This window comes from Motacilla alba, chromosome 20 (genome assembly GCF_015832195.1).
Source record: "Motacilla alba alba isolate MOTALB_02 chromosome 20, Motacilla_alba_V1.0_pri, whole genome shotgun sequence".
Classification (NCBI taxonomy): Eukaryota; Metazoa; Chordata; class Aves; order Passeriformes; family Motacillidae; genus Motacilla; species Motacilla alba.
This window is the reverse complement of record NC_052035.1, coordinates 6,265,908-6,282,354: the sequence shown is the minus strand read 5'-3', so window position 1 is coordinate 6,282,354 and position 16,447 is coordinate 6,265,908. Positions and strand designations below refer to the sequence as shown.

At 55.5% G+C, this 16,447-nt stretch overlaps 1 protein-coding gene across 7 annotated transcripts; it reads right to left on the bottom strand.

Moving 5' to 3' along the window:
* Positions 1–2,345: 2,345 nt before the first annotated feature.
* KCNS1 (potassium voltage-gated channel modifier subfamily S member 1) lies at positions 2,346–16,072 on the bottom strand. 7 transcript variants are annotated; one of them, XM_038159344.1, is made up of 3 exons: positions 15,153–16,072; positions 9,287–10,279; positions 2,346–4,736 (listed from the first exon to the last, which is right to left on the bottom strand). In XM_038159344.1, exons 2-3 carry the CDS (start codon positions 10,250–10,252, stop codon positions 4,281–4,283), a joined length of 1,422 nt encoding a protein of 473 aa, XP_038015272.1. In that variant the 5' UTR covers positions 10,253–10,279; positions 15,153–16,072; the 3' UTR covers positions 2,346–4,280. The 7 variants fall into 7 exon arrangements, with proteins under 7 accessions (XP_038015272.1, XP_038015276.1, XP_038015269.1 ...); XM_038159348.1 differs by lacking the exon at positions 15,153–16,072 and adding an exon at positions 14,721–14,799; XM_038159341.1 differs by lacking the exon at positions 15,153–16,072 and adding an exon at positions 13,703–14,656.
* Between the last annotated feature and the right edge of the window lie 375 nt (positions 16,073–16,447).

Below are 16,447 nucleotides of genomic sequence, written 5' to 3'. Positions count from 1 at the left end.
AGGGTCTGAGCTTGGATAAATGCTTTGAGTGTTGGCTGACAGCCCTGCCTCGAGAGTTGACAATTTTTCATTTCACTAATCATTTTGGCAAAATTTTGACGAGTCAAACCAGGAAATACCCATCAGCTCCTTCAAGACTGAAAGTTAATTGCTCTTTAATTTAAGAGCCCAGGAAGAAAGCCAATGTGTTTAAAAACTTTAAAACAATTCAATTCCATCTATGAAGGACTGTCCTGCTCCCCTCCAGGGTGTTGCTGTCCAAATCAATACAGTGCTGGACGTGTAGGGAGCCCAGAGTCCCTGAGTCCCATCCTGAGTGGTGACAGCAGCCTCTTGCAGTCCTGTCTGTGCACAGTCAGCAGACAGCTGAGCTGTAGGGTGCATTTTCCTCAGCCCAAGGGGCTCACAAGCTCTGGACCAATATTCCTTCACTAGAGAGAGCATGATCTTGAAAGAAATGTGGGGCAGTTTTTCCCCCTGTGCTGCTCTCAGCAGACTCAAGGTCTGGATGTGAAGATGCATTGCTGGTGCTGTGCCTCCCTGCATGCCTGACCCGGGGGTTTTATTCCCTGAAATGGTGAGACCTGTCTAGGCACATTTGGTTAATTTAATCCCATGCCTTCACGGCTGCTCGTTTGGCTTTCTCAGCTGGTTAGAATAGAAGTCTTGATTTTGTGTTTTTCCTACAACTAAGTGAGCAGCTTGGGTTCAGGTAAAGGCTAAAGGGAACCCATAAGTATATGCAGACCTTGGGGCTGTCTCACTACAAGGCAAAAGTGGTTTAGCATTATTTTGCAAAAGAAAAAACAAAAAGAAAAATGGAAGTACTGCACTGTTTGTTTTTACTGATCTCCTTACATAGTTCAGCAAATAGGAATAACACTGATTCAACATGTCAAGCAGTGTGCTCAAGCAATGAGATCTGATTTTTGCTGAGGTCAGCAGGGTTGTAAGAATCTGTGAGCAGGAGAGATCCCAGAAACACTACCAGTGAGGAGGCTTTCCTTCCTATAGATGAAGCCCTTTAAAATCTCCAGGTTTTCTAATTACCAGCCAAGTGCACAGACCATGCTCAGGGTAGTCATGGATCTGAAAGTTGGCAAAGGAAAAGAAGTTTTAAACAAAGGTAATGAAGTTTACTTTGTCTCTTTGAGCAGAGTTGTCTAATTCTCAGCTGCATTAAATAGCTTAATAAGGTCACTCCTTAATCACCATTCCCTGGAGGCAAGAGAGTCATGCTTTAGTCAATCATTTGGTGAATGTGGAAAGCAGCTTTGTAGGAATAACCTGATAAAGTGTGTAATTGATTTACCCACTGTATCAAATGAAAATGCAGCCACTCAGGAAAACTGATTAGGGATTAGCAAAAGAACACGAGTTTCCTACTTGCCTTAGCAATAGTAAGCGAGGCTGTCCTTGCAGCCCGGTGCTGCACAGCCGAGCCTCGCCGGGGAGCGTGGGCTGTGCTCACCCACGCTGCTGCTGGGCACCTTCCTGCTCTGCACAGCTCCAGCTCTGCCAGATCTGCCTGCACAGCAGTGGGAGGATTTTCCTGGTGCACTTACTCAGAGCCATACAAATCCTAATGTCTTCACAGAGAGCAGGAGGCTAAAAAAAGAAAACATCTTTCGTGGCTTTCCCAAACCCAAGCTTGGGGTTCTCGTGCACCAGCCCCCTCTGATGCACCTTTGCCGTGTGGCAGAGGGCCTCACAGATCCTGCCTTGCTTATAGCCCCCGAGGCAGGGCAGCTTTTGCCTTGCAATGATTAGCAGAATGTGGATTTTTATTTTTTTTAATGGGAAAGCTCTCAAAGGAATAAAGATTAAACTCTATTTTTACCCTTATGACAGCCAGCAGAGTAATGCACCTGACACAGGGAGAGCAGTGGTGCCCTCCCCAGCCAGCCCCTGCAGAGCAACAGCCTCAGACACCCCCTCATTTCAGAGCATCTGAGAGCCACAGACAGCAGCAGGATTTCCTCCCTCCCAGCTGAGATGCCTGGCTCCCTGAGTGGCTTATCCAGAGCCCACCAGCTCCACCACATTCCCTCACACCCCATGAATGCCTCGTTCACTGAGCCTCAGGGAGGTGGGTTACTCCGACTGCTCCAGCCAGGGTGACAGCAGTGGTGCAGGCACGAGGATCAGCTGTCAGCACACCATCCAGAGCAGGGCTGAGGTGGGAACTCTGCTGGGCTCCAGGATGGGGCTGGAGCTGGCTGACAGGGACCTGCAGCACTGTGGGAGCAGCTTGGCTGCTCCTGCTCACCCTGACCCAGCCCTGGCTCAGCCCGTGGGCTGCATGAGCACTTCCAGCTGCCACAAAACAGAAACCAGCATCCACAGCAGGTCATTGAGGTCTTTAATAAAATATACAGTATGCATCCCATGCATAGATAGAAAATTAATTTACATGCTCCTAATTATTTGCATAATGCTTTTTCATTAATAGATATAATTTACTCTTCACATTTGAATACATTTTGCTACTGGAATATTTATGTTGAGAAGGGGAAACTCCTTCCTGTATTCAAGTAACAGTGCAGCAGGAGCTGGTTGGAGCAGAGGGTGCTGCTCTCCAGTCCCAGCTCCCAGCAGGAATAAGCACAGAGAGGACCATGGAGTTGGTACTGGAAGACTTGATGATGCCAGAAGCGTGAGCACCCTCCCATCCCACACCACCGTTCCTTGGGGACCCTCCCTGAGTCCCCCAGGGCTTGGAAAGGCTGGACCTGCACCAGTGTAGGCTTTCCCTGCCCATGACCAGCAGATGGCTACAGGCAGAGCCAGCACCAGCAACTACAGCTGTGCTGAAACCCAGCCAGGACAAGCAGCAGCAAAGCCATGGTCCAGGTACCCGGGGTCATCCTGCAGCCTTTAGCGTGTGTTTGGTGGTTTGGGATTGTGGGATGCTCGTTTCTCCTGCTCAAAACAGGCATTGCTGGGTGCACTCCTCTGTGTGCAACGGAGCTGCACAATTTCCAAACAGAGAGCAGGGGTGGGAGGGTGAGGAAAAGCTCTGTAGGGAATTAATGCTGTGCTGGGAGCAGCCCCAAAAGTGCTCAGGTGGGCTGGGGGTCCGGGCAGGAAGGGGTTTGTGTTCCAGGCCAACCTCCCTGCCTGGCTGTGAGGCGCTCAGAGGCTGTGGTGACAAAAGCAGTGCAAGGTCCCCTCTGCCCCAGCTCTCTCCCTGCAGGGGGAAGGTGAGTGCAGCGGCACTCGGGGAGCTCAGCTCCCTGTGAGGACACCCGGGGCAGTGTGACTCCTCCTTACAGCCCTCCTGGCCCTGAGACAGGGAGGGAAGAGGCAGGATAAAGCCAGGCTAGGGGCTGTGGTGAGGGAGACCAGGGCTTGGGGGACAGCCCGACTGGAATTGGCTCCTCAGTTCCCCCAACCTGACCCCTTAGACTGCTGCTGCCTCAGAGCACAGTGTTCCTTCTGCCATCCTGGTCATCCCCAGGTGGGTGGGCAGTGCTCCCAGCTGTGCCACACTCCCTGCACAGCCCCAGATCCCTGCGGGTCCCGGCAGTGGCAGTGCAGGAGAGCAGATAAATCCCAGCAGTGGAAAGAAAGTGGGGTTCAGTCGATCCCACTGCAGGGGCTAGAGACCATGGTGCTCACCCTGAGCTGGACACTCCCTCTCCTCCCATACAGGCTCATTCCCAGGCCCCTTGCCTTTATGGCTGGAGGGGCAGTTGAGCCTTTTGAGCTTGTTTCCTGCTGGGGGTAGGACAAGGCTGGGGCTGGAGTTGTCAACATGGCACAGGATCTGTAAGGGCTGCCAGCCTGTTGAGGGCTGCCTCATCCTTGAGCTATTTAACCTCACCCTGGACAACACAAATCATTAGGGCAGAGAAAAATCCCTCTCCACACACCTGGGGCAGTGCCTGATCAGGAGTCGCTTCTATTTCTTATTTTCTGCCTCCCTTTCTGGCAGGGCTATATCCAGCACCACAAGCTCCCTTTGCAGCCACGGGTGAGCAAGGTGAAGGCTGAGACACAACCAGGCAGGGTCTGGAAGCAGCCAGCACCCACTGGGCATCTCCTCCAACCCCTCCTGTCCTTCGCAGGGTGGTGCCGGCCGTGGCTCCTCCGCCGTGTCCCGGGGCCGAGCTCACCGTGAGCAGGTCCCACGCGCCCCGGGTGGGTCCCAGCAGGTCCCACATGCCCCGGGTGGGTCCCAGCAGGTCCCACGCGCCCCGGGTGGGTCCCAGCAGGTCCCACGCGCCCCGGGTGGGTCCCAGCAGGTCCCACAAGCCCCAGGGCTGCAGAGCGAGGGGTCAGGGGCTGGGGTGGGCACCGGGGGTCAGACCACGGCGGTCGGGGCTGCCCCTGTCCAGGGAGGTGTCGCTCAGGGCCTCCGAGTCTCGGTCGCGGCTGGAGGTGCTCCCCAGCTCCTCGGGCTCCTGCTTGCCGCTGTTCCTCACGGCCGCCTCCAGCGCCTTCTGCTTGCGGTAGAAGTGGGAGAACTTGTTGAAGATGATGGTGATGGGCAGTGCCACGACCAGGATGCCCCCCAGGATGCAGCCCGAGGCCGCCAGCTTGCCTGCCACGGTGACGGGCACCACGTCCCCGTAGCCCACGGTGGTCATGCTGACCGTGCCCCACCACCAGCACGCTGGGATGGTGTCGAAGCCGACGTCTTCCTCCTTCTCGGCAGTGTAGGCCACTCCAGAGAAGACAGAGACCCCCACAGCCAGGTAGAGCAGCAGGATCCCCACCTCCCTGTAGCTGTGCTGGAAAGCAAAGCAGAGCCTTGGTCAGTGGGGGCCACTGACAGGACACAGAGATCCCACAGTGCAAACACAGCCCTGCACAGACTCCTGCATTCCTCCACAGGGATCCCAGTGCCTCTATCCACCTCTGCTGTGGGATGTCCTGCTCCGAGGGTGGGCTGGGATGGGGCAGGAGTGACTCACACCTGGAGCAAGTGGTGCAGCCAGGAGTCATTCCTGGCACCCACAGCTGCCTCTCTGCACTCCACCAGCCTGTGAGTGCTGGGAGGGAAGACAGGTCTGGGCTCCCCAGCCAGGGATCCCCAGCAGAAGCTGCTCCTCTGCCTCCAGCACTCGCTCTGGCCTGATCTCAGCTAACAATATTTAGCACATTTTCCTTTTATCTTGGCAGGTCCCCAGAAACCACCTAAAAGGCAGCCACTAAAAGAAGCAATTTGTACCTTCCTGAGTCGCTGGCACTGCTCGCAGGGAGGACGTGGTCTCTGCTGCAGGCTCAGCTCAGCTCTTACCCAGGCTCAGCCTGAGCCCCAGGGTCCCTCCTGTACCCCAACACCCCTGAGCTCCAGCATTCAGGAAACCCTTTGTTACACACATGTAGAAAGATCACATCAGAGCTGACACGAAACCCAACATCCCTGGTCATCAGGGCAGTCCAGGGACCCATCCAGTGTCAGCATGGGCTGGTCTTAGCACCCATCCTACAGGTGCTGCAAGCCCCAGCTCGATGAGATACAGCCCAAGGGGTCTGGGAGCCTTGGTGGGAATAGAGCCATGGGACAGCCAGCTCTGATGGCAGTGGTTTGCAAAGCTCCTTGAAGACATCATTTCTCTGGTTTCAACCTAAAACCTTTGTGCTGCGATCTTTCTTTTTATATTCCTAACATTTGAACAGAGTATAAACCTGTGCCAGAAGCCCCGGGGGAACAGGCAGGGGGCAGTTGGAGGACCGGGCAGGGATCACCAGACTGCCACCACCATCCTCCCAGCATGGCTTGTCCAATCACTCTTTGACTGCCATAAGTGAATTTTTTGGATGTTTCTGCCCACTGACCTGCCAGCTTGCTCTTCATCTTTTGGGAAAAGGAAAACAGAGCTCTGATTGTGGGGATTTTTTCCCAGTCTCCTAACAAGCAGAGAATGCTTTATTGGAGACCACATAATGGCTAAAGGAAACAACATTTGAGCAAAGCAAACAGCAGCAGATGTGGGAAAAGGCTTCTGTGGTCAGGATGAGACTTAAAGGAGGTGGATTCATGGCAGGGAATGAGGAGACTTTGCTTAGACAGCTGGCAAAAGCTGCTCAGATAATGCCAGTAATACCAAATAACCTCCTCTTTCTCCTCTTCCTCCTCCTCCTCCTCCCTCACCTGTGGCTGCAAATGCCCTATAGCAGTGCCAAGGGAGCTCCTCGAGGAGGACAAGCAGCTCAGAGCTAAGGGTGTATCACTTGGCTAAGAATGACTGCTCCTGGCTGGAAGTTAACAGCAGGTCTGTGCATCCCAGCTGGGGAGCAGCAGCACCAAATAACCTCATGCATTTTTAAAGAGTATCAGATCTGGCCCTGGGATGTGTTGGAGGGGGAAGGCAAGGGGGAAGGCAAAGGGGAGGTCAGGCAGCTCCATAGCTCCTGCTGCTTCAATTTACATGCAGAGTCAGGGTTTGCTGCACAGGGAAGGCTCCAGAAACCTCCCAGCTGATTCTCAGGCACTGGCTGCCATCTATTTGCAGCCCTTTATCTGCAAAACTTCTGGTTTGCACTTTGATTGAGGGGGAAGGCAGCTGCAGCTGGGGTTTGGCTGGGATGCAGTTTTAGCCATGGTTTGAGTGGGATGCAGGCTTAGCCAGGGTTCAGATGGAATGCAGGTTTAGCCAAGGATCAGGTGGGATGCAGGCTTGGATAGGGTTTGGGTGGGATGCAGTTTTAACCAGGGTTTGGGTGGGTTGCAGGCTTGGGAAGCAGCCAGCCTTGGGGGAGGCAATGCTAGGTAATAAAAGACTCCAGCAAAAAGCCCTCCAAGCAGCAGTCTCCCCAGGTTCCTGCCAAATGCACATCTTTCCTCCAGCACAGCAGAAGACAATCGGAATGGAAGAGGCCACTTTGAGTCTTGCCAGAAACAGGGTGTGGAGACCGAGCAAAGACGGCCCATGGCAGTGACAGCAGGGTGACATGGGATGTGCAGAGTTCCAACCTCTTTATGTATTTAGGCCCCTGAGGGGACAGACAGACAGCAACTCCTTTATGGGCTGTAATTACCCAGGGACCAACATCTCTCGACAGCCAGCGGGAGAGGGGATCCCAACCCGCGCCACGGAGCCGCAGTAGCGGTAATGGATGTCGGGCATGGCGGGGAGGAAGAGCAGAGACGTGTAGGAAGCCTCTCCTCCATTTAAACATGCTGTGGATCAGGCCCCAAGCAATCTGAGGACTGTTCAGGGTTTACGATGCACAAATGGCACAATTCCCTCTGCTAGCACTCTCGTGGCAGGGGAACAATCACTCAGCTTGCCAGAGCCATCGCTCCCGCTTCCTGGCTGTTAACAGCCTTCACTGCTCTGCTCCTGCTTTCTGCTCCCGCCATAGGAAGTAAATTATGATTAACAAGACGTTGTAATTTATGTGCCCACTAAATCACAATGCCAAGCTGCTGCATCAGATTTGTGTCTTTGCTCATCCCCATTTAGAGCTGGCTATGGAGTCCCCAGGAAGGGGCACTTTCCAGCACGTCACTGGGTGAATCAGCTGCTCGTCAGAAGCCAGAGCCGTGATGCTGCCGGCTCCCCAGACCTCATCTGCTGCTTAGTAATGTGCACATGAGTCCATCAGTGCCTGCTCTGCTGAAAGGTGGTGCTCATGCTTGGATGGAGCACCAGCAGGACTTAGGGAACCCTTTCCACATGTGCAAGTTTACTTAAATTTCACCAGCGGTTTTACCTGGGTCTGTCACTTGTCAGTGCCCTTTCAAGGTGAGTGTTCAGAAGCAAGTATGATGCAGGTGGGACTTCAGGCATCTTCATTTCAAGCATCCCACCCTGGACTCTGTACTCAGCAGCTTTTGAGGATGCCAGGAATATTTTGATGCTCTGTGGGCTCTGCAAGATTAGTTCTGGGCAGGGCTGGTCCTGCGTCACAGCAGAAGCTGGCAGAAGGCCTTTCCTGCTGCCCATCCTCACCCCCATTCACACTCAGTGCTCGCTTTCCTCCGTGACTCAGCCACGGGAACGGGTCCAACCCCAGCAGCCACTGCCAGTACACCCCATGCCAGCCCTGTCACTGCTGCAGCAGCAAAAACAGGGTGTCCCCAGCACTCATCCCTGACATAGCCCTAGAGAGGGAGCAGCACCAGGAGCTGCAGCTCCCTCCCATGCCAGGCACTGAGTGGGAGGAGAGTGGCCCTTTGGTGGAATTTCAGGCTCTGTTACTAAGATTGCCTCCTTGGCCATTCATGTGGCACACCAGTTGTTTGAAGGGGGTAAAGCCCAGGGATATTTGTGCAATTGACCCAAGAAGAGGCAATGTTTGCCCCGGTGATGATCCCCCCGTGCCCAGCATGAGCCCCACATGTGGTGGGGCACTGGGAGCGCGTGTCACTCTGAGCAGGCTCAAGGATCAGCTTTAGGATTCCTATTGATGCAATCACCAAGAACCAGGGACAGTTAAAGGCTGAGTTTAATTGGCCTCTGCACCAGGCTGGATTTTCTGTGTAAACACAGGAGGTGAGTTTCCTTCTCCCCAGATTTAAGAACACGGCACTCAGCAGGAGGAGGATGGAGCAGAGAGATGGTGAGGGTGAGCAGAACCACACTGGGTGTGGAAGCTGGTCCTGCTTCACCACTGAGCTGCAGTGATGGAGGTCTGGCTGCAGCACCGGGATAGTGAAGATTGCAGGACAGATTTCAAGTTGCCCTTGGTCTGTCTGAAGAGGCCAGGGGTGCTGTGGGTGGGGGTCTGGAGAAACACAGTCTTGGGGCATGTTGTGGGGGATGTGGTCCCTCTCACCAGACCTGCAGGGATGCCACTGGTAGATATACCTGAATCCTGGTCCTCCACTTGGTCAGCATTTCCTCCAGACCCTCTTCCTGAGGACCACATGGTCCTGGGACCAGCTTCCCCCAGCCCCGCATGCCAAGTTTTCCATCACGCTGAGGGGCAGCTGCTGGAAACCCAGGCTCAGCTGAGGACATAGAGCCTGCCAGGGGCTGGTTGTCCCACACCATTGACTCACACTTTGCTTTTCCATTGCTGCTTTGTGCCAGTCCCAGCCTCACTGCATCCTGAAGCATTCAAGTATCAACTCAGCTGGACCAGGATTTCTGTTTCCCTAAATGGGCAGACACCAGAGGCTGGACACTGGCTCTGGTCAGCTGGCAGCATGCCCTTAGGAGGGTTCCCCTTTTCCCAGAATGGGGACAGGAGCAGCCCTGAGCCACACACACTGGTGCTGGCAGACCCAGCAGCTGCTAGCTGGCCTGCTACCTGCTCAGCAGGTCACTCTCAGGCCTGCTAGGCACTAGTCTAAAGGAGTAGGTAAGGAGATAGAGAGCCAGTTTACCTTCAAGGTGGCCCCCAGTGACCTCAGTCCAGTGGAGTGCCGAGCCAGCTTCAGCACCCGGAATATCCTCATGAGCCGAAACACCTGCACGACCTTGCCCAGGTTGCCCAGCTCCGAGTCACTGCCCATGGTCACGTCCACCAGGAGGGTGAAGTAGAAGGGCAACACTGACACAATGTCAATCAGGTTCAGTGGGTGCTTGAAGAACTTCCTGGGGTTGGGTGAGAGCAGGAGGCGGGAGGATACTTCAAAGGTGAACCAGGAGATGCAGAAATACTCCAGCTTGTGCAGGATGGGTTCATCGAGCACGTTGCCATTCTCATCCACCTCCTGGTACTCGGGCATGCTGTGGATGCACATGGTGGCTATGGACACCAGCACCACGCTGATGGACACGAAGCTGAAGAGCTTGCTGGGGATGGAGTAGCCAGGGTTCTCCATGGTGAGCCAGAGGCGCTTGCGCAGGTTGCCACAGCGCAGGGTGCTGTAGCGCAGCAGGTCGTGGTTGATGTCAGAGATCTCATCAGGGGACGTGTCCACGCTGCTCACCTCGCTCTCCTCATCCCAGTTGTGGTGCCGGCTCTCCAGCTTGCGCTCGTGGTAGCGGTAGCTGCAGCAGGAGTCCAGGAAGAACTCGTTGATGCCCCAGTACTCGATCTCCTGGCAGAAGGAGAAGACGCACAGCTCCTCCATGACATGCAGCTTCCCCGTCTGGTAGAAGTGCAGGACATAGAGGAAGAATCCGGGGTTTCGGTCGAAGTAGAACTCCCTGGCGCTCACGTCGTAGTCATCGCAGAGCTGCAGGATGGACTCCTCCGAGTCGCAGGAGAGCAGCCGGCCCAGGCGCGTGTCGGGGAACTTGGAGAGCGCGCTGGAGCTGAGCCGCCTCCTCAGACCGCCCACGTTGATGTTGATAACGTCCTCCTCAAAACCGGGACCCCAGTAATTTAAGGTCTTGTTGACCATGATCAGCAGTGCAGGAGCGGGTTCCACCTGTGGGTGAGACAGCGGGGCTGGAGGGGACACAGGGCTCCCCCAGATCTGGGTGCTCCTGGGTGAGGGGGGGCAGAAGCACCCTGGGGAGTGAGGAGAGATGTTTGCATTCTGAGAAGTGAGGACCAAGGAGAGAGAAGGGGAGAAAAACAGCTTTAGACTGTTGTTCTCCTGTGGCATGGAGGTTAAAAAAAGAAAAGCCAGTGATTTTTCCATGTGAAACTTTTCCTTGCTTTTTTACCTGCTAAAGTTTCTCCCTTTGCAGGTTGCTAATGGCCTAAGGAAGGCAGTTTAATTCACCTCCAGCACCCCACCCATGGGGCTCTCCTTCTTCAAACAGGTAATTAGTCACTTAAGAGAAGATTTATTCCCCAAAGAGTCTCCCTGAGGAAAAATTAGATCTTGTCCAATCACCACTGCTGTGATTCTGCCAAAGTGCTTTGTAGCCCCACTACCCACGCTACTAATTACACCTGGTCAAAAAGTCCTTAGATGGTGCAATCTTTCCAGCAGCACAGGCAGTTTTGCCAAAATCAAAGTATTGTCACAGAAGGTGTCGATTTTAGGAAGAATTTGAGAGGAAGAAGTGTCAAAACAATTCATCTGCCTGTTTTGTTTCCTCTTGTGTGTTCTGCCATGTAAAATATTAGGATTATTTTGATTATGTTGAAACATAACAAAAACATGATTCAGAATCATTGATGACTGAATCAAATCTGTATGTCAATGGGAAAATAAAAACCCAGAGTTTTGATTTCTATTGTTTTTTAGGGATTTGTAAGTTTCCAGGAGCTGGGCTTTTTTTGTGCAGCAGAAATTCTATTTTCTAATGAGAAACAGTTAAAGCATCAAAGAAAGAGAAGCATTCCTAGATGCAGATGCATTTACCTGTCTCAACCAGAATTTTAGAGCAAAAAAGCAAATAAAAAGCATCGTGATCTTTATGCACCAACTCGAAATCAGATTTTTCCACCTACCTTATTCATCAAAACAAGCAGGGAGCAGCCCTGTACTCACGGGACCTCCCTGCTCCTGGCACAGAGTGGTGGGGTTTGAGGGACACTGCTTTGCTCTCTTGGTGGAGGAATTACATTTTTTCCTGTCTTAAGTCACCCACAGAATTTTCTAAGCTTTTAGGGTCTGCAGGGACAGAGGGCACAAACAGGCAGCAGGAGCTGAGGGAAGAAAGGCTGCAGCCCCTGCAGTGATGCCGAGGTGCCAGCAGACCCCACAGAGAACAGCCTGGTCCCACAGCAGCCACCGGGGGCCAAGGCCAGGTCAGGGACACGAGGTGGGTCACACTACCCAGGGCGGTCCTGTGAGTTCTTCCTCACCAGCCATCTCACAGGATTTATGGGGCAAACAACAGGGCTCTACCTGCTTTCCAGTGTGAGAACCTCGGTGTAAAAGGTTTGTCAGACTGGGAGGGACCTGGGGAACACAGTCACCTTTAAACCTGTAGGGCAGAGCAGAGCTGCAGAGGAACAGGTAATGGAGCTACGGTTAAGCCCCAGAGGTGTTTTTTAAGCTGAGCATGGCTGTGGGTGCAGGAAATGCCAGATTTGTGTAAAACAGCCTGGCAAAGGCATCTGCGAACTCCGCTGCATCTCCCAGCCCGGGGCTCCTTAAAGACACAGCTTTGCACCACAACCAGCACTTCCATCACACCACGTCTGGAGGAGGCAACCAGCTGGTGATAAACCTCAGAGCTTAATGGACTCAATGTCTTGCCTTTCAAACGGGAGGGAAGAAGGAGAAGGATCCATTTGTAATGCTTAAGCCAAAAGCAAGGGAGAAGAAGGGGTGTAAACCCTTCTTTCAGGGATAAATTGGAATTTCAGTGTCAGATTAGCTTTTCCAGAGAAGACATCACACAGCCCATCTGTGGGGTAGGGATGACTAATCCAGGTTCCTTCCAGAAGGATGCTCATGCATTCAGGCTATAAGCACACACACACAGATGGGGGGCCCTGGAGGTGCATCTGTGGGATCCAGCTTATCCCAAAACCAGCCTCAGACCCTCTCTGCACCCTCCCTGTAGAGCAGCTCTCTGAAAGGTCAGGCCACCAAACTCAAAGGCCAGGTGGTTTGGGGGCTGGGCTGGGGCACAGGGCAGCCCAGGATGGCAGGACAAGCCTGAAGCATTGCTCCAGCTCAGCAGGACCATCCCCAGAGCACAGCTGTGGCTCTGGGTGAGATGTGCCAAACCCTGACAGCCAGAAGGGGATGGCTCCTATCTCTCTCCCAGCTCAAAATTAGAAGGTGGGTGTCAGGACCCTGCAAGCTTTGTACCCCAGGGAAATCCCTCCATCCCTCCTGCACTGGAAGCAGAGCGAGGAGAAGGGTCACGAACTGCCAGAGATGATCCTTTATGATGTTCCCTTATGAATAGACCAAATTATTTCTGCCCACATACAGCTTTCATCTTGGAATCTAAAGCAGCAATTAATAGTTTTATAACTCTCTTGCCTATTTGTTTCACGAACAGCTAAGCTCAGCTTTAGAACAGAACTGGGCTTTGAACTGGGACCCAGTGTGATCTCCCCTGTTGGACCACCAAAGCATGCACCCCATTCACATTTGCAGGGGAATCAGCTGGGAAACAGAAGCTCACTTTGGAAGCTTGGATGATTTTTATTTAAAAGCACGACAGACAGAGAATACAAATGTGTCTGTCTGGGATAAAGTGAATTTGCAAAATTTTCCTTTAGTTGACCCAAAATTTCCATGAATGATTGGAAAAAGGGAACAGATCAAGCCAGTCTCCTTCTGATAGATGTTGAAATATATTGTAGGCTATTTTGAGACAACCGTCAGAATTACACAAGCCCAGTGTGAGCTGGGTGTTGGGCGTTCAAATTAATATCTATCTTGTGGAGGAAAAAATCCCTGGTATATGCATTCATGACAGTAAAAATAAAATATAAAACAGATCAAGCATGTCTATAAGAAATGCTAGAAGAGTTTCCCTTGACAACATTTTTTTTTCTCAAAGGCTTTCAAATGGAAGTTATATATATTTATTCTACCTGGCAAAGGAAACTCAAGGGAGTGGGAAGGAAGGTGCTAATAGACATTCAAGTGAGGATGCAGCAAGTGCAGGGAGCATTGCTCACAGGGTCTTTTCCAACCAGGTACAATGGATTTAGATTAACAGTCCAAATAAAAAACCCTGTACTTACAGCTCAGCGAGGCTTCCCAGCAGGGAGTCGTGTGGCTTGTCTCAAAGGAGCCATTAGAAATGCGTAGAGGAGGAGGAACCTCTTATCCTTTGCCTGTAGCCTACCCTAAACGCCCTGTCACCCGGGGCTTGTGACCATGCATGTCCCAGGTGTGCAGGGGTGGTGGCTGCAGACCACTGAGGAGATCCTGTGCAAGACATCCATGAGACTGGGGTAGGACTGGGTGTCCCCTGCTGAGTACCTGAGGGTGTCCGTGGGCCTGGGTGGCATCCCAGCTCCTGCAGGGTGGTGTCCCCATATCCCGGGACAGGACTGGGGAGACATCTTCCTTCTGGTCATCCAAAACTGCCTCTGCAAAGCCTCATCCCCATTGCTGAGCGTCTCTGTGCTCATGGGCTTGAAGATGCTCAGGACCAAGCCCTGCCTTGGGCGGTGCGGGGGTTTGCCAGGCAGGCAGTGGGGAGAATGGAAGGGGGATTCCCACTACTGGCTGCTCCCTGCGGGCAGAGCACAAGCTGCTGCTGTATGCTGAGAGGCCACCAAAATGCTCAGGGCTGGAGATGGAGATGACGGGGGACTCCCTGCTCGCCTCGGGTGCAGGAGAGGGTGATTACCAACAGCCCAGCGCTGTGCCAGCCTCCACTCCCAGGTCTCACGCTGAGCGTGCACAGCTCTCCAGAGGGACCTCCGTGCTCCGATCCCCGGGGAGAGGGAATGCAGCCGCCGGGGAAGGCAGGCTCCGGGGCGAGGGACTCCCCTACACCCGCCCGCACAGGGACGGGGAGGAGTGTCCCTGCGCCCCGGCACCCAGCAGCATCCCGGGGTGGGGATGGTGGCACGGCGGCTCCCCGCTTACCCCGGGATGTCGGTGCCTCGCTTCCCCGCTGGTCCCTGCATGCCGCTGCTCCGGTCGCCCTCTCACCCCGGGCTGCCAATGCCCCGAGTCCCCGACGCACCCCAGGCTGCTGACCCCTGCGATGCCCGGGGGTTCTGCTACCCCGGGTACCCTGGTTGCTGGTGCCCCGGTCCCTGTGTTACCGATCTTAAGGTCCTCGCCGCGCCCCGGGATGCCAGCGCCGCGGGTCCCCGGGATGTCGGTGCCTGCAGCTCCCCGGGATGCCGATGCCGCGGGTCCCCACCCCGCCCCGGGATGCCGCTGCCCTCGTCCCCGCCCGCCCCGGGTGCCGGTGCCGCGGTGCCCGCGCTGGCGGAGCCCGCAGCACCCCGCCGGCGGAGCCCGGCCCCGCGCCGCCGCTCACCTGCCTCGGCGCCGCCCCCGCCGCAGCGAGCGCGCCCGGCGCGGAGCCGCGAGCCCGGCGGGGCCGGCGGCGGCAGCAGCTCCGCGGGGCCGGGGGTCCCGCCCGCCGCCCCTCCCGGAGCCGCCCTCCGCCCGCCCGCCGGCGCCGCGGCGCGGGAACAGTCGGGGAGAGCGCGGTTCCCGGTTCCCGGTTCCAGACCGCCAGTGCCCGGTTCGTGGCCGCCTCTGCCTCCCACCAGCCCCTCCCGAGCTCTGTACAGGGGACGGGGCCGAGGATGGCCGGGGAGAACGCACCGGACGAGACCAGCGACCTGAACTTGGCGAAACCGGCCGGCAGGTCGGCGCAGCTCCGTGCGAGGCTGAGGGTGTCAGGCGGAACTGAGCCAGGAATCTGGACCAGGCGGCGGTACCCCTGGCATTCCTGAAGTCTTACCTGCTGGAAGTGCCTCGGAAGGCGGGAGAGCTCACAGGATGGCTGTGCCAGCCGCGCTGGGGGTGCCTGTCTCAGCGGGCCCTGGGCTACCCCAGGTCTTTGCGAAGCCGCCGGGGGTAAAAGCGCTGCCCTCGGGGCCGAGCCCCCGCAGCCGGGAGGGCCGGGCCGTCCCGTCCGTGCGCGGTCAGGCCGAGCCGGGCCCGGGCAGCGGCGCCGCCCTGCGCCGGGCACACGATGCCCCCCTGCCCTCCGTGCGATCCATCTCCATCTCGCTCCTTGGAAGTGGCACCGTGCGAGGCACCGGGGCAGCCCCGCGGGGAAGCGCTCCCCTGGCTGGCTGAGCTCCTCGGTGTCTCTTCAAAGGCTCACTGGGAGGTGGGTGAAGGCAGCGAGCCCCGAGCACGGCACACGCTGCTTTCAGGTCAGCGAGATGCCGCCGCCGCCCGGGGCCATCCCCAGACAGCCCGGGGAGCGCTGCGAGCCCACCCAGTGCCCCGGAAATCAGCCGCTGGAGCAGAGGGATGGGAAGGACAGGATGGGAAAGGGACCTTCCCAGGGTGACGGCCGGGGCTGCATGTCCCCGCAGCGATGGCTCATTGCTCCGGCAGCCAGCACAGAGCAGCTGTGTCACACAGGCACGGGGCGACCCTTCACAGCACCCTCTGTGTCCCTTCCATCGGCTTGCTGATCATCGTCCGAGGGGCTGGAGCCTGAGGGCTCTCAGCCTTCTCCAGGCTTGCACGAGGCGGACTGAGAGCTCCTTTTGGTGGCGAGCATCCTTCCCCCTGCCCGCACGCCCGCCTCCCGCGTGTGCTGCCAGTCCTGTCCCTGTGCCAGGCAGAGCTGGCCGCTGCAGGGCCATCAGCGTGTCTCCATGTGTGTGATGTGTCAGACTGTGTGTGCCCGTGCTTGTTTACATGGCAAGGAGGCAGCGGAGGGAGGGGGAAGGGATGACTTTGAGGGAGGCCTCAGAAAAGAGGGAAAAAAAAAGAAAAAAGAAAAAAAAACGGAGGGAAATTCCTCTGTTCTGTGATATGAAGCAAAAAGCATTTATTTTTATGGCAATTAGAGATGGCTGAGCATCCCTGGAAGCTGCAAGATAAACATGCCCATCTTTGTCTGCTCCAGGCAGCTGCGAGCCTGGCTGATGGTGGGTGCTGAGCCCCAGCGGGGTGCAGCCCACAGGGTAGGAGGAGGGCTGGCTCCCACGTGGGGTTTTCTCTGCCTGTCACTGACATATGGTGATCAGGGTGAATTTTCTTTTCCCTTCTGAAAATAGTTCTCATCCAGCCATT

Excerpts from the sequence above, each read along its gene's own strand:
- KCNS1 (XM_038159341.1), bottom strand. The coding sequence starts at position 13,759 with ATGGGGACACCACCCTGCAGGAGCTGGGATGCCACCCAGGCCCACGGA. Across the intron at positions 10,280-13,702 it reads AGGCCCACGGACACCCTCAG|GTGGAACCCGCTCCTGCACT; the intron begins GTACTCAGCAGG and ends TCTCACCCACAG. Across the intron at positions 4,737-9,286 it reads CACTGGGGGCCACCTTGAAG|CACAGCTACAGGGAGGTGGG; the intron begins GTAAACTGGCTC and ends TTTGCTTTCCAG.